The sequence below is a fragment of the Homarus americanus genome, unplaced genomic scaffold, assembly GCF_018991925.1.
Source record: "Homarus americanus isolate GMGI-L3 unplaced genomic scaffold, GMGI_Hamer_2.0 scaffold12528, whole genome shotgun sequence".
Lineage (NCBI taxonomy): Eukaryota > Metazoa > Arthropoda > Malacostraca > Decapoda > Nephropidae > Homarus > Homarus americanus.
Genome location: NW_024712958.1, coordinates 272,316 through 295,000, shown reverse-complemented (window position 1 = coordinate 295,000; position 22,685 = coordinate 272,316). Strand labels below are relative to the sequence as shown.

Here is a 22,685-nt window from a genome sequence, read left to right as displayed (position 1 = left end):
AGTGCACGAATTAACTGCATCATCACCCCCAACAGCTTGTTTGGGTGAAGCTGGAAGTGTGCCACAGTCTTTTGAGTCCGCCTCCTGGACCCCGGGATTAATAAAGAACAGTTGAGAGCCACCAGGTAAATCAGCCAAGACTCCTTTGAGGTAACTCAACTGCACAGCAGCTGGGTGTTTAGAGGAAGTAATTGACACCGAGAAGAAAAGGTCGAGGCAAGATTATGAATCTTAACCTAATTATATCCAGGTTATGTTGTGAAATAAAACTACCATGGTAATATAACTGAGATGTGGCAGAGAAAAATTAATCCTCGGTCATGATGGTCTTTGTGTGAGCTGTGTAAAAATATCACTGACACACCCCAAGATGAAGTATTGGTTAACCCACCACGCACACAGTTCAATCACCAAGGTTACGGCCTTCAGTATCCGTCCAAACACCGAAACAATTAGAGGGCAATAGTAATATTTGACTCAATTAAAAAAAAAAAAAAAAAAAAAAAAAAAAATATATATATATATATATATATATATATATATATATATATATATATATATATATATATATATATATATATATATATATATATATATATATATATATATATATATATATATATATATATATATATATATATATAATTTACCTATCGGTGTTATTAGTCTGTTAAACCTTCTCTGTTCTCCCCCACACCGATAACGACCAAAATAAACAATGATATTACACCACCATCACAGCAGCGCCAGTGTCGACAAGAATAAAACAAAAAATGGATCACCTGATGATTAGCCCCAGTTTATATCACTTGATGATTAAGGGGTTTGCTTAGGTTCGTTTAGGTTAGGTTACGCTATGTTAGCTTAGGTTATGGTTAGGGTGGTTGATCTTGAAGTGAAATAAGTTGGGGTTAATCTTTAGGTGTTCCCACGTACCCCCTACCACCGAGTAAATGATAAACAAGATGATGATAAACCCAGATATTACCATGACTGGTAACTACCGGTGACAGGTGTTGTGAGGGGAGCCGTTGGCTGTTCACCTGCCTCACGTTACCTGTGACCGTCACATTACACAGCAGCTCTACAAGTAATGTCCTGCCGCCGCCCCCACCACCAGCAGCGTCTCTCGTTTGGTTTATTATTGTACACAACAATTTTTTCACCTCGTTCTATATACTGACAGCACAAAAAAATTATCCTGTTATTAGGAAGACGGGTGTGTAGGTTGGTGAAAGATGAGGTGACGATGAAGAGGAGACAACAGTGAGAAGGGAAGTACAGTACAAGGGGTAGGACACAAGGAGCGCGAATGAGAGGCAGGTCAAGGAAGAGTTGGAGGAAGAGGTAAAGAAGATTAGGTAAAAGCAGCAGCAGTACGAGGAGGAAGACAGTGGCAGCAGCAGGTGGTGGTGGGCAGGGCGTGGTGTACGCACTACCGGGCAGGAACATCTTCCTTTAAAAATAAAAAATAAATAACAAAATAATCTGTTTTCCGGATAATGGTGCGAGGACTTTTTATATGGCTCCACATCTACCGCTTCACACAAAAAAAAATAAAATAAAACTATTCAAAGATGACCATATTGTTATTGAAATACTATGATAAATGCGCGCACACACACACACATGGTGGCGAGAGCGACATTACAGACAAGTGAGGTGAATGTCCTGGTAAGGGGAGAGTGACGCCACCACAGCCATCACCCAAGGCCTCACCCAGTGGCTCTTGATACTAGAAATCAAACTTTAACTGGTACAACACATTAAAAAATAGTAAATGGAAATGAGCATCAATGAGAACATCATATATGTATTGTTTACATCTTGAGGCAGTACTACAACTACACGAGATCCTCTGCAACACTATATTGTCAGTTACTTACAGACGACAGGACTGTATTTTTCATTCCGTGTCTAAAATTTATACTTAAATCTTTTGTTAAATAATTCACCCTTTAATCCCCCTATACCTAATACTGTAAGTGATTTTTGTCCATCGTATATTTCCAGCCTCTGGCTGCTGTACTTTTAAATAAACCCTTTATTATTATTATTATTATTATTATTATTATTATTATTATTATTATTATTACTACACAGGAGGTGAGGTACACGCTGGTGTCAGTACCTCTCTCTCTCTCTGACCGGGGCGGCACTCATAACATACTAAACTTCAACCTTTGATGATGTGTCAAACGCTTGTGCCTATAAAGAAACAGGGTGATGACCCAATGGTGGATCACAGATCCCCCCACACGAATGCACTAGAGATCTCGTCCCATCCCTAGGAGGGGGTGGGGGGGGGGGTTAAGGATATAAATGAATTGAGAATGTACTCCCTATTAAGCCTCGTATCCTTTATTTGCCTCAACATTCCCCTCCTTCTCTCCAGGTATTATTAGGAACCGTAACCTGGGGCTAAGGTGAGCTACGAGTGGGCGAAATCACTACCGGTATTGATTTTGTGCCCCCCACCTTCCACAGGAGAGGACGAATTCACCAATGGGGGAGGGAGGAGAATCACTAATTATTTCGTCTGACGCCCCTTCCCCCCGGGAGCCAGTCTTAATAATTAGTGACACAGACCAGGTGAACAGACCAGTAAGCAGACCAGACACAGACCAGGTATACAGACCAGACACAGCTCAGGTTTACAGACCAGATACAGAGACCAGGTTTACAGACCATTACACAGACCATTACACAGACCAGTACACAGACCATTACACAGACCATTACACAGAACATTACACATAACATTACACAGACCAGTACACAGACCAATACACAGACCAGTAAACAGACCAGTACACAGACCACACACACAAACCAGGTACACAGACCATTACATCGACCATTACACAGACCACACACAGACCAGGTACACAGACCAGACACACAGATCAGTACACAGACCAGGGACACAGACCATTACAGACCATTACACAGAACATAACACAGACCAGTACACAGACCATTACACAGACCATTACACAGAACATTACACAGACCAGTACACAGACCACACACACAAACCAGGTACACAGACCATTACATCGACCATTACACAGACCACACACAGACCAGGTACACAGACCAGACACACAGATCAGTACACAGACCAGGGACACAGACCATTACACAGATCAGTACACAGACCAGGCACACAGAATCCACACAGATCAGTACACAGACCAGGGACACAGACCATTACACAGATCAGTACACAGACCATTACATCGACCATTACACAGACCACACACAGACCACACAGACCATTACACAGATCAGCACAGACCACCACACAGACCATTACACAGATCAGTACACAGACCAGGCACACAGACCATTTACACAGATCAGTACACAGACCAGGGACACAGACCATTACACAGATCAGTACACAGACCAGGGACACAGACCGGTACACAGACCATTACACAGATCACACAGACCAGGCACACAGACCGGGTTTACAGACCGGGACACAGACCATTACACAGATCAGTACACAGACCAGGGACACAGACCAGTACACAGACCATTACACAGATCAGTACACAGACCAGGGACACAGACCAGGTTTACAGACCAGGGACACAGACCATTACACAGATCAGTACACAGACCAGTACACAGCCAGTACACAGACCATTACACAGATCAGTACACAGACCAGTACACAGAGATCAGTACACAGACCAGGCACACAGACCATTACACAGATCAGTACACAGAGGGACACAGACCAGTACACAAACCATTACACAGATCAGTACACAGACCAGGACACAGACCATTACACAGACCATTACACAGACCAGGGACACAGACCATTACACAGACCATTACACAGATCAGTACACAGACCAGGACACAGACCACACAGACACAGACCAGGGACACAGACCAGCACACACAGACCATTACACAGACACAGGGACACAGACCAGACAGATCAGTACACAGACCACAGACCAGCAGGACACAGACCATTACAGATCATTACACAGATCAGCACACAGACCACACACACTACACAGATCAGTACACAGACCAGGGACACAGACCATTACACAAGATCAGTACACAGACACAGACCAGGGACACAGACCATTACAGACCATACCAGGGACACAGACCATTACACAGACCATTACACAGATCAGTACACAGTACTACATACATCAGTACACAGACCATTACAGATCAATACACAGACCAGGGACACAGACCGTACAGATCAGTACACAGACCAGGGACACAGACCATTACACAGACCATTACACAGATCAGTACATCCAGGTACAGATTACACAGACCAGGGACACAGACATTACACAGACCATTACACAGACCAGGGACACAGACCATTACACAGTACACAGCAACACAGACCAGGGACACAGACCCAGACTACACAGACCATTACACAGATCAGTTACACAGATCGGTACACAGACCAGGGACACAGACCATTACACAGACCATTACACAGACAGACACAGACCAGGTACCATTACACAGATCAGCACACAGACCATTACAGACACAGATTACACACAGACCAGGGACACAGACCAGGGACACAGACCATTACACAGACCAGGGACACAGACCATTACACAGATCAGTACACAGACCAGGGACACAGACCATTACACAGATCAGTACACAGACCAGGGACACAGACCATTACACAGATCAGTACACACCAGGGACACAGACCATTACACAGACCATTACACAGATCAGTACACAGACCAGGCACACAGACCATTACACAGACCAGGGACACAGACCAGGACACAGACCACAGACCATTACACAGACCATTACACAGAGTCAGTACACAGACCAGGACACAGACACAGACCATTACACAGATCAGTACACAGACCAGGGACACAGACCATTACACAGACTAGTACACAGACCAGGCACACAGACCAGTACCATTACACAGATCAGTACACAGACCAGGGACACAGACCATTACACAGACCATTACACAGATCAGTACAGAGTAGACAGTCAGTACACAGACCAGGACACAGACCATTACACAGACCATTACACAGGATCAGTACACAGACCAGGGACACAGACCATTACACAGACCATTACACAGATCAGTACACAGACCAGGGACACCAGACCATTACAGACCATTACACAGATCAGTACACACAGACCACATACAGACCATTACACAGATCACACAGACCAGACACAGACCATTACACAGATCAGTACACAGACCAGGCACACAGGCAATCAGGACACCAGAACACCATTTTTACACAGATCAGTACACAGATCAGTACACAGACCATTACACAGACCATTACACAGATCCAGTACACAGACCATTACACAGACCATTGATCAGTACACAGACCAGGGACACAACCATTACACAGATCAGTACACAGACCAGGACACAACCATTACACAGATCAGTACAGACAGTATTGATCAGTACACAGTCAGAACACAGACCAGGCACACAGACCATTACACATCAGTACACAGACCAGGGACCACACAGACCATTACACAGTACACAGACCAGGGACACAGACCATTACACAGACAGTACACAGACCAGGGACACAGACCATTACACAGACCATTACACAGATCAGTACACAGACCAGGGACACAGACCATTACACAGATCAGTACACAGACCAGGGACACAGACCAGTACACAGACCATTACACAGATCAGTACACAGACCAGGCACACAGACCAGGTTTACAGACCAGTACACAGACCATTACACAGATCAGTACACAGACCAGGCACACAGACCAGGTACACAGGCGGCCTCCGACACGCATTTGACTAAAGAGTTTCTCAAAATGATTAAATTCGATTTTCCTCTCAACTAAGGACAGGAGAAACATAATTATGTTGTCAAGACTTCAAAGCAACTTGTCCTCCATCTTTCATAGCAGCTACCGGTGCCAGCCTGATACATCCTCACCCCATCACCACTATACAACTTACCTGTCTGTGTTCTGTGTGGGTGGGTCAGTAGAACACCACAGTGTAGTCACGACCTCCTCTCACAAGTGTACAACTTTAACGTAATTCTGAGAGCAGAAAATCTTGTGCTGACAAGCCACTAAGGTACTTACAACAAGTGTTGCAGACTCTACCCGCCCCTGTGTAAACTCAACACAATGACACAATCATGAAAGCTGCGGCCATAAGCATGTTGATGACTGTAATTGTGACGAAGAATGCTGGAGACGTGTAATGGAGATGACCAATGACTGATTTCTACCCAGGTTTGCTTCCCCTTGACAACACACCTAATTGGAACAATGTGGCGTCTTTGAGAATTTCCTTTATGTCCCAAAAGCCAAACTGTACCTCACTCCTATATATGATAAACGGGGTCAATATTAAACGCAGTTAAAAGACTATATGTGCGCCCAACCGGTTTTGTCAATTATACTTGTGCATGAACCAAAATATACATGAGGTCTTTTCCACCCCAGTAAAACAGAAAGGTCGCTAAAAAGTAAGCCAGTAGGACAGCCACCTACCTAGTGAAGCCAGGGTGCACGCAGGCGGAGATGGCTGTAACGTGTTGCCATGGGAACGGTTTACTGGGAGCTAAACACCCGCCAGACTCTACCAGAACCAGGAGCTTCACCGGCTACACTTACCCCCACATCCTAGTCTCAAGCCTCCCACCCCACCACAAGACACTCCCTGTCCTGTGATTAAATTATAACACCACAGCACATCAAAACACCAGAGCCGACCTTCCCAAACCCGGAGCTAACATATATCTTCTGATCAAATTACATCACCTCCACACACTAGACTCCCACCCGGAGCTGGTCATATCACCTCAACAGTGAACATGAACGTTCACTTCATAATACTGACAGTAAGCCATATAAGGACTTCATTTACTCTCCACACTCGACACAGTTCACCGATGATGTACACGTCCGCTGGCCAACTACCTTCCATCCATCACCTTTAATTCTTCACATTATCTTCTCAACCAGCGCATGTTCTACCCCTGACAAGTTATACACCCAAGTTACAGTCCACATTAATATATTAGGGAAGCGGTGAGGGGGGTAGTTGGTGTCAGTGATTGGGGGGACCCGTTCTACAACTGGTAACACCGACACGCACACAAAGCCCTTAACAATCACTGGATGACGCCAAGCATTTATAATTAACTGACCACCACTTAACCATCTGAGGCCTAGCCCACCTCCACCGTCCGACCCCACAACATACCGATCTCTACCATTCAATCCCCACCACTACCCAAACATAATTTCTCCAGCACTCAGCCCCATCAGTGTCCTCTACAGTCTCCACCATTCAGCCCCACCAGTGTCTTCTCCACCATTCAGCCCCACCACAGTGTCCTCTCCACCATTCAGCCCCACCACAGTGTCCTCTCCACCATTCAACCCTACCAGGACGTGTCCCCTAACACCACTCAGCCCTACAAGTACGTCGTGCCCTTTCCACTACCCAGTCACCACAAGAATATACCTCTCTCTCTCTATCTCATATATATATATATATATATATATATATATATATATATATATATATATATATATATATATATATATATATATATATATATATATATATATATATATATATTTATTTATTTATTTTTAACATTCGGGGTGGTAATTCCGTTCAAGTAGTTTTTCGAGTTTGGTGAATTTATTTGTATGGTCAAATAAAAGTGACCAGATGTTCTGGATTCCTTTTTTTATTTATTGCCCCGAATGTTAAAACAAAACAAAAAAAAATACCTTAGTCACAACACTATCTGGCCAACAAACTACTCTTCAACATCCACGTACAAGGCAGCTGATCATCTGTATACGTCGTTGCTGCTGGTGCCGCTGCCGCCGCCGCCGCCGCCGCCACCACCTTGTGCCCATCCAAGCACAGGTAAACGACGCACCCAAGGACGTAACAATTCAGACAAGAGAAAGCAGAGTCAACAAACCTCTCTTGGGGAGGCACTCGACGGCGTTCTGGAAGTCAACAAACTGTTCCAAGGAGATAGATTTTACCAGAATACAAGAAGAGGGAGAGGCTGAACTTGTTGCAGGGGCGAAAGTTCCAGACAGCAAAACCCGGGAATCACGTCTCCTGGCTATCCGGATACTCGTGATGTTATCCAGCAGGTGTTAGTGGCCTGCCAGACTAACCACGCGTACATCCGACCACAATACAACGCTTAGGCATTAACATCATTCCATTGACCAATGTTATTTTCAAGAAGTTAACTGATTAAAGCGGCCCTCACACGGTTCACTAAAACTGTCATTCCTACTCATTCCATGTTTTTCCAGGTCGCAGTGGACACTTACGACCAGAAAAAAACATTTTCTGAGCTAAAGTTGAAAAAGAAATCAGTGACGAAGATATGTGACGCTACGCCTGGCGGCCATTTGTTAATGGCAAAATATAACCCCCCCATCCCGCCGACCTAGAGCCGTGTGTTCACTGTTGTCACCAAGGATGGTTGTAAATATAATCACCCATCCCGCCGACCTAGAGCCGTGTGTTCACTGTTGTCACCAAGGATGGTTGTAAATATAATCACCCATCCCGCCGACCTAGAGCCGTGTGTTCACTGTTGTCACCAAGGATGGTTGTAAATATAACCACCCATCCCGCCGACCTAGAGCCGTGTGTTCACTGTTGTCACCAAGGATGGTTATAAATATAACCACCCATCCCGCCGACCTAGAGCCGTGTGTTCACTGTTGTCACCAAGGATGGTTGTAAATATAACCACCCATCCCGCCGACCTAGAGCCGTGTGTTCACTGTTGTCACCCAGGATGGTTGTAAATATAACCACCCATCCCGCCGACCTAGAGCCGTGTGTTCACTGTTGTCACCCAGGATGGTTGTCACGAATTACTGCGATAAAAAATAATTCTTGTTGGTCTTTGCATTACGGTACTTGATATTCAAAGCACAATTATTACGTCAATATTAAGATTTTCCGTATATGAACTTTCGGAAGTTGAATTCGTCAGCCGAAGATTATTAAAAATTCCAGATAGCTACTAGCAATAGACTGGGAGGCTGTGAGCATGACAATTATATTCACACTCGTCATGAGCCTTTGAGACTCGAAGACTGAGAGGCGCTCTTGATGTTACTAATGAATAACAAACACGGAGGTAAGGAGTTCACACACACACACACACACACACACACACACACACACACACACACACACACACACACACACACACACACACACTGACGCAGAAAAACACCAACTCGCTTCTGCCACGAGTTCCAGCTCCCCACAGTAACATGTACAGTACACATCACCTGTATCATCACTCTGTGGGCAGCACAAGCGGGATAGCTTATGCTCACCGGTTTGTAATTATTATTTTTTCTTCCTGTCGTCGCCGCCGGTTACCAGAAGCTTAATAGTATTACCTGTCGTTACCTGGAAGCCAACCCTACCCCGTCACGCAAGGCCAGTTAACTTCTTTTTTTGTGCCCAGACCTCTTCCGCAGCGTCACCTCCTGTGTACTATTGTAGACGCCAACATAGGAAACAAATCATGTTGGAGACACATACTGTGGAGAGCAAATGAATAGGATGATATGATTCAATTACAGTGATTGTTACAGCAGTGAGCGTGTTCCTCCCTACCCTCTGATGATACCCGGCTAAAATACTTAACACTAAACTTGAGCTGGGAAACATACACCAAACCCAACCCTATAATTACCAACAATTGTGGCCATCGGCTGCCTCGTCAGTCACATCATTAATAGTCTTACTAAGAGTTAATAGACATTATAAACATGAAAGCTAATTAAGCTACTTCCACCTCCTGTTCTTTAGGTACTACACTACACTACACACTGGTACATACTTCTCAAGTTTTCAATTATAAGCGAACCAAATCATAAGAGTCAAATCATTAACTTAAGCATTGCAGATGAACGAAACTCAAGAGGCTCAAACCTTCTCATTTAGTTAAGACTGGAGTCAACCCTTACACTATAAACTGTCTCTGATTTATCGAAAGAAAAACAAAATACTGAAAGTTACAGAGCGTGATACATGCTGCCTTTCCTTACACTAACTTACACTATAGCGAAGTCCACCTGGTCGTGGTTTTTTTTCCCCCACTTTATTGGACAAATTATGACCGGCTGGCAAGACATATTTGACCGGCTGGCGAGATAGATTTTTGACCAGCTGGCGAGATAGATTTTTGACCGGCTGACGAAATAGATTTTTACCCGGCTGACAAGACAGATTTTTAACCGGCTGGAGAAATAAATTTTTGTCTTGTAAACAAAACACATTCCTCATATCTGTCTCTCCCGTCTTTATTACTTTTTTGTTCACTAATTACTCTTTATTACACATTGTTATTTATCATGACTAACAGCATTTTATTCTGTTCTTAGTCCCTACCTATGTATCTTATCTATAGTCTCCTCTTCCTTGTAGTCTTTATTTACCGTTGTCATTCTTTGATTTTTTTTCTTCAGTGTTTTGCGCTTCCATTGCTTTCTCTACATGTTCCTTTACCTTTCCTCATGTCTTGTGGATTGCTCTTCCTTAAGCAGTGAAAGGTAAACCATAGACAACAAATATTATCCACATATCTTAGTTTACCTACAACGACTCCAGGACTTTCTCAACGACGGCTCTCTACTCCAGCTTACTCACGACGACACTTCCTACGATGACATTTGAACCGCCCCATATTATTTGGTACAATATCTTAAACTCAACGATCGACCGTTCAAGACCTTAACTAACCCAAAACGACACTTTAAATAACCCCAACGACCGACCGTTTATGACCTTAACTAGCCCACAACGACTCCTTATATAACCTCAACGACTGACCGTTCAAGACTTCAACTAACCCACAACGACACCTGAGCAGGGACAAGTACAGGGAGACGAGCAAGATCACAAGAGAGGGACAGTTTAGGTTCCCCCGAGGCAGGAGTCAGTTCGGGAAACCACCGCTCAAGCCATCAATTACCCCCATGTTCCGCCTTCCAATTACGCCAAAAGCATAATTATCGCTACATTTTAGAGGCTCGGCAGATGGGCTCCTCCCTACGTCACTCTTCTCTAACACCGAAGCATATTCAGATCCGGCTCTTAACGGCGTATATTTCCTATTTCCCTGCCTAAGGTTTACAAGGTCTAGGTGACGGCAACTTACGTGTGAGGAGCAACTAGACAAGAAATTAATTTCATATAAACAATGCTCTCTCTCTCTCTCTCTCTCTCTCTCTCTCTCTCCTTTTTCGAGCAACTGACGATTGATCATGGTGATGATGATGGCGGTTCTGCTAAAACCACGTAAGACTATGCTCATACGAGGCTTTATTGTTCTAAAATGTTATGTATTGGGAGATAATATGTATACGCCTTTGTCATATTCAAATAAGTGTGTAGTAAATGCTGGTACCATTTTATAGAACACGAAGCTATATTTGTTACCTGAGTTCTAATCCACAAATCATGAGTTATGTGTTAACGTTAACATTGTATTGACAGGTTTTCCCCATTAAACGAGTCCACGTGCACGGATCTTCTTATCCAGACGTCACATACAGCTTCATTGGCGGTAACACTCACCAAACATAACGTAACCTAATCTAACACAACCTAACCTAACCCAGGCAGTGTTAGGGTGTTTAATAACAGGTACAATAAGTTGCCCCTAGTCTTCAAGTGATCATTATTTTCTAAATGTTTCTAAAAATACTTATCTGGGGCCAAAATATCTTTAATCTATTTTACTCATTCCACTTTGTCGCTTCAACTTGGTGCCTTAGTTCTGTAGAATGGTCTCCCTGTCCACTAACACAGTACACCCGGAGACCAAGCAGTACACCCGGAGACCAAGCAGTACACCCGGACACCAACCAGTACACCCGGACACCAACCAGGACACCCGGACACCAACCAGGACACCAGGACACCAACCAGGACACCCTGACACCAACCAGTACAACGGACACCAACCAGGACACCCGGACACTAACCCAGTACACCCGGACACCAACCAGGACACCCGAACACTAACCCAGTACCACCTCGACACCAACCAGTACACCCAGACACCAACCAGTACACCCGGACACCAATCAGGACACCCGGACACCAATCAGGACACCCGGACACCAACCAGGACACCCAGTACACCCGGACACCAACCAGTACACCCTCCTCACCTCGCCTACCCTCACAGGTTATCTCGGTCTATTACCCAACTACTGTAGATTCACCTGTGTGCTCACGGTCACCCGCTAATTCACTTTTAAACAAATTATTGTAAAAATTTTAACAGCTTCATCAGTTTAGTGTACACTCCAAGCCTTGTTAAAAAGAAGTGAACACCTTCATCTTCATATACAGCTCCGTGACCTAAGCCGAGTCAATAACTCTCTGGAGGGTTCACAACAACCAGTAAATGCTTCTCTTTGCAACCCTCACAATGTACTTTCAAGCGAGCCATAAAATGATTTCCCCGAGGTACCGCCGAGAAACACAGCGACTCACCATTACTGGGATTCAAAATACATGTAAAACCAAGAGAGCAAACCATCTAGCCTGCCGTCTGAAAAGGTCATTTTCTCTTACTGTTTCGCTGTCTTTCAGACTTGTGTTTGTGTGTGCAAAAGGTGGCGCCCACTACACTCTCTTGCCCTCTGAAATACGTCAGGTGCGAAAAAAATAATGTCTGGAAGTTTTTGAACTCACACCCATAAGGCAGTAGTTGTTGGGCAGAAATAATTATTATTATATATTTAGTGTTGAAGCCCCGGCAATTACAATATATTAAACACAATTTATGTGTCGGTCACGTCGGCCGCCTGGGCAGGTGAAGCAGACCGAGAGGAACAAACAACAGTTTCTTTACTCTGTATAATTAAATCTATCTATTTCATATTAATGTTTGTACTTCATTTATCTGAACTGGATAGAAGACCAGAGTTAACAACACATTCCAGGAATGTTACACGGAGATCTTACCAACCACATAATGGTGGCGTGTGAGGTGTTACACTAACCGGTAACAAGGCATTTTTTACTTTACCTCGGGTTTACAAATATGTATATTTTGTTTTCTTGTCACGTGTCGCGTTGCCAGTCTGGTCACTTGCACGAAGGAGGCTAAAGTATTTTATCTCCTCCATTTACTCTTGACTCTGTTACTTCCCTCATTCTTTTCACTTTGCCTCACCACTTGTTTCCTTCTTATAGTATCAATAGCACACCATCGCGTTCTTATTCTCTCGGCGTCCAAACAAAAATGTATCAGACATTATTACCTCACGCCTTTCTCTTTCTGTTGTTGGTCAAGGTGTTACCTCACAGTCTTACAGATAGATCGATGCTCTTCTCTCGCGATGCTGTTCTCAATGGTCACCTCCGCTGTGCAATGTCCATCTCACTGTGATCAACATACCTGTGTCAGCACCACACCCGGGTCACGCAACTGAGATTCAAGCCATAGTTTTTTTCGTTGTTTCGTAACAAATTTAATCTTCTATACTTGTCATTCTAATCAAAATTTTATTTTCAATCTTCTTAACAGCATGTCCTCCATTTTTTGTATATGCGTGTATGAATTTGTATGGGCGTGCTTGTGTGTGCGCGATTTTCTCCTCAGCTGAAGTGTTTCCTAACCTGCTCTTATTTTATCCAGTAATCTAACATTTGGCTTTCAACAGCTACTATTGTGTCTCTCAAATATCCGTTTATTATTGGTATTTCCTCCTTACATACCGGTACTTCCCTCAACAGAGCTCACCTTGGCCCCTTCGTTCTCTCTCACACCCATCATCCCTCTATACCTTTTCATTTCTTTAACCACCGCAGGTCACCACCACAAGCCTCAGGACGGCACTACCTTTATACATGGTGTCCCTTGCCACGCCCTCAGACCCTCCTTCAGCCACTCGCTGCCCCTGGGACACTGGGGCAGACACCAGGCACCGCCCCTCCCTGCCTGTCACACCACACAACATTGTCCGGAATCATCCAATCATATATGCAAACACGAGCCTCAGGAGAGAATATATTTATATTCACAGATGTTTTTATTCTAAAGCGGTGAATATGGCACCCTACACGAGACCTATGTAGCAGTACAGAGAGAGAGAGAGAGAGAGTTACCAGGAGGAGGATGATGATGCAGGGGGTCAGTAAAAGGGTGAAGAAGGAAGGAAGGAAGGAAGGAAGGAAGGAATTAGAGCAGGAGCAGAAGGGAGGGGAAAGAGACACACCTGTTTTGCCCATCCCAACACCTACTAAGGGCTCAGGCCTCCCGGACTCAACATCTTCACTAATCCTGAAATTCGAAAGCACGAACAGCACCCACTTGGGTGACCAGAGGCCTTGCACAACAAATGTCCATATTACTGAGTCTGGATGATCGAGGTGCCACGCCGGGCACTGGACACCCTCATGCCTGCCCTCAACTCACTTCCACCTTAAAGTGGGAAACAATTAGCAAGACACAACTTACACGGCTGCAACACCTCAACACACAGCCTTACTACGCCTGGACAATGTTCTAAATTCCATAATCCCCAACACATATTGTAAGTGAACTATGCAGCGGCAGACAGAGAGCTGAGTCTATACGCAAGTGCTCCCGCCAACACGAGATCGTGACCAGCGAATACTCCAGGTTCAATTAGCATAAAACAAGTCACTTTCGCCGGGCCAGAGCTATTGTAGGTGCTAGTCAGCCCTGCCCCTGCTGCCCACTACCACAATTACTCAAGAAGCACACCAACAGGGTGGTGTGGTGTTCACGTGGTGTAGTAATTCGTCCTCGGGTGTTGATATAAAAAACCTCGCGTGGTCATGGGGACACCGTGTGGTGTGGTGCTCGCGTGGTGCAATGACTCGTCCTCGGGTGTTAATATGAAGGACCTCATGTGGTCACGGAGACATCGGGTGGTGTGGTATTCACGTGGTGTAGTAATTCGTCCTCGGGTGTTGATATAAAGGACCTCAGTGGTCATGGGAACACCGCGTGGTGTGGGGTGGTGTCACAGTATCTCACTCATGCTGGGTGGTGTTGTGTTATCTCGTAGTCAGGTGCAACGCCGGCCGGTCCCCTGTTGTTCCCAGGGTGGACGAATTAACACCGTCTGGCCAGGGGATGGTTCCCAGGGGTGCTTATCTCAGTGGTGGGTCACGGCTCTCACTGGTACTGTCTAGTGCTGAATTCACTGGCTTAAACACTGTTCAACACTGATCCCAGTTCTTTCCGAAACGAAATTGTCACTTTTGATTATGTAGATATCCTGGTGGTGAGGATGGGTCGGGGAGACGAACTTCAGGAATGGGGACGAACATGGCCAAGGCGGGACCGATGCTCAGCAGGAGTAGTGCCTGAATAGGTCTTGACCCTATGGGGGTCAAGGATGTAGTGCAAATAATAATAATAATAATAAACGGTTTATTAATAGAGTTGCAGCCGGTGGCTGAAAATATACAGACTTACATTTGATTTAGACATGATATAATATGCATTGAATACATTTACAGGGCTGTACAGTACATAAATCAGGAGTTGTATATTATTTTAACAATAGATGGGATGGTGCTGTTCTTATATCTATCGGTGCGGGCTCTTATGGGCTGAATTTTGTAGTAGTGGCGGACTGCGCGAGTTGGGTGGGGGGCTGCAGGTGGCAGGAGGTGGCGATGGCGAGGGTGGTGCAGTAGTCCACGGCCAAACCTTTCCAGTGCTTGGTGGTGGAGGTCACTGAGGGATGGCATTTCCAGGGTGGAGAGAGCGTTGGTGTAGCCGGAGTATTCTGCGCCGAGCATGATTCTGCAGGCCCTTTTCTGTACCTTCTCTAGCTGACGTTGTTGGGTGGAGTTGAGAGAAGACGACCAGGCTGGTGACGCATACGTTAGTTTGGGGAGAATAAAGGCGTTGTAGATGGTCCTCAGCTCTGGCGTGGGTGTCCCAAGTGACCTAAGTCTTCGTAGCATGTAGAGACGGTACGAGGCTGCCTTGACTGTGTGTGTGTGTGTGTGTGTGTGTGTGTGTGTGTGTGTGTGTGTGTGTGAAAAATGAGACACAGAGGTCATCTGGAAGACATAAGATAAGACTATACTATGTGTCAAGATTTTTGGCTTGTTTGTCACATCACCTGCCAACACATCATAGATGCCCCCCCCCAACACTCGCCACATCTCGCCGCCTTTCACTCTACGTATCTCTCTTCACACTTGGCATTGTTGACAAAAGTAATCAGTCATTAATGATGCAGTTGTTCGCATAATAAACTGAAACATTCCGTCTTAATACTCATACGTCGAAGGTGCAATACTGTAACCAAGCAGGTCGTTATATAGTCTAACATACATGACTCAGCCACTAGTTACGTGATCTTCATTAGCCTCAAGCTGTCTACTGCCGACGGAGGAGGTATAAGCTACTGGATTATCCCACACTGAACACACCATCTCCTTAAACCTTATGTTTACATAAAATATTTTTTTCCAGCAAATCATTACAATATTTCTTACTCATAAAATATTTACAAGTATAACTATGATATCCAGTGTAGTAAATGCGCTGAACACTTTCTCGCGAGAAAAGTTAGTATTATCACAGTGTTTCTACAGTCCCAGGTGACTGCACTGCCCCAGCCTACAAACCACTTGTTCAGGTAGTCAAGAGCGTCGCCGCCACGCCCGTATACAGCCAGCCTCCCTCGACAGCTCTTACTCTTGGAGAGCACCGGAGGGGGCGATAAAGGGAGACATTAATACACACACTGTCCTTTTGTCCTTTTCTACCGAAGCCTCTACTTGAGCCCCCCCCCCACCCCCTCCCAGTCTCACCTTTACAACACTCTTATAACCTCCGCTAATATGAATCGACCAGACACTTGAAATTCACACCACGAAAAACTTATCTCTAATAACCATGTCTCAACAAGCCAACTATTCCAATTATTGAAAGCTTAGAAACAGATTTTCAATGTACAGGTACTTGATCAGTAGTTCCCAGCCTTGTCAACTTCACGGATCAGCGAAGTGAAAAAAAATTTTGCGGACCAATAATTGTGTATATTTCACATTTACAATATACATAGTCCATACACTGTACAGTAGACCCTCCGTATTTCAGAAGATTGGGGCCGATAATTACAATGAGTGTCGTTTTCGCGATATATTGTTCTATAAATTACAATGGAGGAGATGGGGTATGGAACCCGAGACTCAAAAACTACACCAAAAAATGCTTTCATGACGTTTACTTCATTAAACATTCGTAGTAGCTCAGCAGGAAGGCTTCACTGTACTATGTACAGGTACACTCGGGGGAAAAAAAAAAGTTACAATTCCTGTGCGAAACAAAATGACACTACAAACGACGTGTTTCAAAAAGGCACCTGAGGCATTCCTCGCATTGGTAACCCTGCGCGTGTATGGATTCGGCCACATGTGCTCAAAACAAGTGATCGGCACTCTGAAACGAGTCAGAGTTAGTGCTGCCACACTAACACAATTTGAAACTTGATCGGAGCTCTATGCCTCATTTCTCCATGTGATTTACGTAGTTAGTGCTACCAACATTTCCTGTTATCTTACATAAAGAATATGTATGTTATATGAGCTGTGGGGGCTATTTAGATGTTTCAGAACATCATGGTATATTTTCCAATACGAATAAAGAATGACAATGTGGCATTAGCCCAAAGTGAAGTAGCAATACAAATACAGATTCGAAATTGTTGCAAAATAATCCTATGCCTTTATTATATCCACTAATTCTGCCAAACATATAATGCTTTCCTATATGGCAATTAATCCACTTCCATGGTTACTGTAGTCCACGGTGTGTGGAACATTTAATATAACAAACAGTTTAACTTATCTAGCTGTACTGACATTCTCCAGTCATATTGTAACAAAGTAATTCAATATTGTCAATGAAATAGCTAATTTCGGCCTACAAAATTTAGTACGAAATGTCTCTCACATTCAGGCTTACCAACCCTCGCGAGACAACGGGAATGTTCAGTTGGAAAAATCGAACCCCACCTGTAAGGTAGGTTTTTTACCGAGTGTACAATGACGAACAAAAGTCGTGTCGCCTCTCCTGCTGCTCCACGAACCCCGAGATTCAGACGTGAACCCGAAGCATTTATAGACAGAATAATGCATCAGTGTCTACTGCTTCGGGTTCAAGAGTCTGAATCTCGGGGTTCGTGGAGCAGCAGGAGAGGTGACACGACTTTTGTTCTTTACTGCACATATATAGTAGTATATCTCATCAGTCCATATAGCACGCGGACTTCCATATACAAACAATACCTCACAGTAGTATATTCACATCTTCTAATAATGTTTAGGTCTATGGTTGAAAAATAAATCATAATAAACTGAGATAAAGCAGAGAGGAACGCCCGACATTCTACCTCCCTGTCATGGGTTGCGTTAGGCTTACCCACGCAACCAACTCCAAAGTTTGTTTTACCAGAGATAAGACGCCCAGCGAGACATAACTGGGACATGTATTTTTTCAATTAGTGTATGTTAGCCAGCCTTTAGGTGGGTGGGCAGTGAAACAGTGTTGTACTGTTCATCGCTTCACACCCAAAAACCTCATTTTGAGTAGTATCCCCTGAGCCATGGGTTAGTTAAGACGTCGTCTCCATCCTCTCCCTCCTGAAAGGGGGCGGGACACCACACCACACAGAGTCCTCCACCGCCACTCCGTCCTGTGAACCGTCGTCGACACGAGACTAAGCGTGTTAACCTAGGTTGTTATCCCCGTGGAAATATCACGTGTGGATGCCTGGTTGCGACAAGAGCAATCCAGGCTGGCCTATCAAACCTACAGTAAATGGTTAATTAATTCACGCTTACAGAGTTCTCCTGTACGACACCCGTCTACCGTGACCGTGATCGACACGAGACTAAGTGTGTTAACCTAGGTTTGTTATCCCCGTGGAAATATCACGTGTGGAAGCCTGGTTGCGACAAAAGCAATCCAGGCTGGCAGTAAATGTATCACTTGAAGAATTAAGGCTCTGTTAAGTCATACCACAGTAGAGTAATCACATGTGTCCCCAAGTTGGAAATTCCCTGTTTTAGAAGATTAATTTTATTACAGCGTGAACGTGAGTGAATCATATATCCATGCAAATTGTAAATCATTGTATGGAAGCTTGACAAATAAATGTAAGTGCAATTATCTGCCCGTATCTGTGATCCTATCTTATTATTACTGAAGGTAATGACTGATTGGTTATGACATAGTATAACCAATAACTTAGATGGATGTTGAAAATTAAATGAATTCATTAAATCATCATTTATCAAGTATAAATCATGGAATGTCGAGTGGTGGAGTGAACTTCTACGTAGATACGCCATAATCTCCTGTAAGTAACCAGTGTGAAGGTATCGAACTCTACGGTAAGAAATAAGAAATACGACATAATATTATCTTTATATAATATAATCCACTCCTACTCCTACTACCACGGATTCATACCAAAACCATGACACTCCCGGCCTACTGACTTAAAGCTTAATTTGTCATTCGCCGAGCAGGCCACCAAAGACCTGGAGTCAGCTGACAGTTGTAAAAGATTAAATCTAAATAACATTTTACCAATTAACTGAGCACAGTACATTTATCAATATATCAAAGTTTAAGTGCATAATATTTGCCTATTATAAACAAAATAAGCGACGGTAAAAAAAAATAAAAAATCCGACGATCCGGTAAATCTTAAGCCACGGACCATAGATGGGAAACCACTGTACTAGATCAATAGGACCAATATTCAATGATTCGTTAAAAATGGCTTCAGTCCCAAGCCTGTTTAGAGCAAAATACTGTACAAAAGAATGGACCAGTCTGTTAGAGATGAAGAATGGCTTTTAAAAGGACATCCCATATGTTACTAAACACTCATCAATAACACGACTTTCACGAATAATCACTCGACGCTATCTTCTCCTCGATGTCCAGCCTCACTTCGAGTGAATCCCTCAACCCATCCTTTCATATTCACTTCCACGAATGAAAATTTGTTTGCCAAAAAGTTTATAGTGTATGGTCATGGTTGCAATAGATTAAGCTTACGAGTACATTTTCTGAAGGTTGATTATTATATTTCTTTAATAATTTAAAATTATTATTATTATATCTATTAATATACAACATTCACTATCCTATAAACGTATGCATTTTCCTGGATCCCAAGACCAAATAAGAGTGAGCAGGTACCGATTACGGAGGGAGGGAGGGAGGGAGGGAGGGGAGCCCCACACACATTAGGTAGGTGGCGGGCACTGCTCCAGCTAGTTGATCCAACATCACAAATAAGCCAGCCTGGCCACACTCTTCTCCAATATTCAGAGACTCTTTTACTTCAAAAATATTACCTCATAACTATCTGGGAAAGTATGCCATAACGCGGCAGTGCTGATGGAAGGATCAATATATGTTCCCCGACAGGAAGTGACTAATATTATCGAGGACGAAGCACTTTAAGAAAATATATATAATTTATATTGTCGTAACTAACAAGAGACACGCGCAATAAACTTGATATGTAAAACTCATGAAGGTCGAGGAATAATAACCATCATGATAACACCCACATGTTCTGACAGTAACACAGTGGCAGACCCCAGTGTTACTACGTTTGTATACATTTCAAGACTAACGGCAGGTTCGTTACACATGTTCGCCTCTCTCACAACGAGGGTCTGTATTGGAAGTATTTAGGTCAATTATAAACACCCAAATGCTTGTCTGTGACACGTTTACATGGCTTTATTTTTTAAAGAAAATTGAAGTCATTAATCTGTGTCCATCTGTAATCTCACACGAATTAAATCTTTAAGTAAAGAAGCTATAGCACAAGTAACCACAGATACGTGAAGACGGCCTTACAGTAGTATCTTTAAAACACCTATCAGCACAACAATCTGCAGGTCAAATCTTTGCACAGCTTCTGGACAACACACAAGTAACTGTGTCAGCTCCATGGCGGTGATTCAGGGGTGCATCCCCCCCTTCTGGAGCGTGAGGAACAGTTATCCACACTGAGGTGTCTTTGCTCCTCTAGTATCTGCCGTCTTCACACAAATTTTCCTCAGAAAACATCATTAGCGCGTAATCCTGCCGCCGTCCCACCCCACAAAGATCCTCCTCCTCCTCCTCCTCCTCCTCCTCCTCCTTCTTCGACTAGTGAAATTTTTCTCCACATGAAAAAAAATCAAATTGGAAATAACACAATAAATGTGAAATAAAAAATATATTTCCTTATAAAATTCTTGGGCAAAAGATAAGAAATTCTGTAATCTAAACGGAATATCTGGAGGCGTCCTTTGAGAGTTCTCGACCCTGATTTCAGAAAATAAATGTAGCTCCACAAACACATCTCCAGCCAGGAACGTGTTTCCTAGGTGAGAGGACACAGGAGCCGCAGAGGCCAGGTCTCCGCCCTCATGGCCACACCACCTCCGTAAGCCTGGGTAATCCGCTGAGGAGTGCCGCTGCTGTTGTTGCCGGCGTCTGTCAGTTACCATCAGCTGTGTAATGACAAAGGTGTCACTCGATATGGTCTGGGTGGAGGCCGAGCCCGGACCTCATATTTTGCTACTTCAACTAATATATCTATTCTTCACCATGCGTCTTTGCACTTAAGTTCACTGGTCCGCGTAAGGGAGATGCACACTAAAATACACACCCACCTACACAAACATACATACGGCACGTACTTTTACACGTCCTTAAATACGCACTTCCATATAAACTTTTATACACACCTACCACTACTACACCTTAACACAACCACCTACACACAAATATATCGGTCACACATTTACGCATAACTACACGCAAACTTACGCACGCTCCTACACAGTAACATACACACGTACCTAAACTCAAATATAATGCTTATCTTCACAATTGAGGCCAACAAGAAGTTAATAAAATTCTCATCTTCAACATGCTCCCGTCACAGCACACAGCCGTACTAAGCCACTACGGCAAAAATACCATTAAGAAGGAAACCAAGAACTAAATATAATAAAACTGCTTAAAACACACAAGAGTAAGTATACACACCTGCATCATCATCACAAACATGCTGGAGAACAAAGTAATACAGGAAACTACAAAATTCAATTAAATTTTAAAGAGGTTAATAATTAGCTCCATAAAATATTAAAAATATAAACTTAAGCAACAGAAGGCAAAAATAAATATAATATGAACATAAAATGGCCACCACAACACTCATAAAAAAAACATTAAATCAATAAAATGCGTAAACAAACAAGTAAAATATACAATTTTAAAAAGACAAACACAAAATCAAAATAAATACAACATTAACAAAAAAAAAGCAAAGACAGTATTCAGTAACAGATATAAGAAACCCGTCCCCACGACACACACACACACTTGACACACTGACCGCTCGGGCTAACCACCTACAATGAGCAGAACGCCAAGGTTAACCAAAGACTCAAAACCAAGGTTACAAAAATGCCAATACATAGGCCACAGTAACATACCTCTAGTGGGGTCTTGTGGTCCTCCTCCAGACACAACACTGGGGTCAACAATGTCTCAAAACAA

At 43.6% G+C, this 22,685-nt stretch overlaps 1 protein-coding gene across 1 annotated transcript in view; it reads left to right on the top strand.

Annotated features, from left to right (window-relative positions):
- The window catches only part of LOC121865391 (paternally-expressed gene 3 protein-like), a 33,181-nt gene extending 27,327 nt beyond the window's left edge, over positions 1–5,854 (top strand). The window contains exons 4-5 of the mRNA XM_042364740.1: positions 3,362–3,863; positions 4,295–5,854. Coding sequence (XP_042220674.1) covers positions 3,362–3,863; positions 4,295–5,854 — 2,062 coding nt within the window. The remainder of the gene's footprint in view (positions 1–3,361; positions 3,864–4,294) is intronic.
- The last annotated feature ends 16,831 nt before the right edge of the window (positions 5,855–22,685 follow it).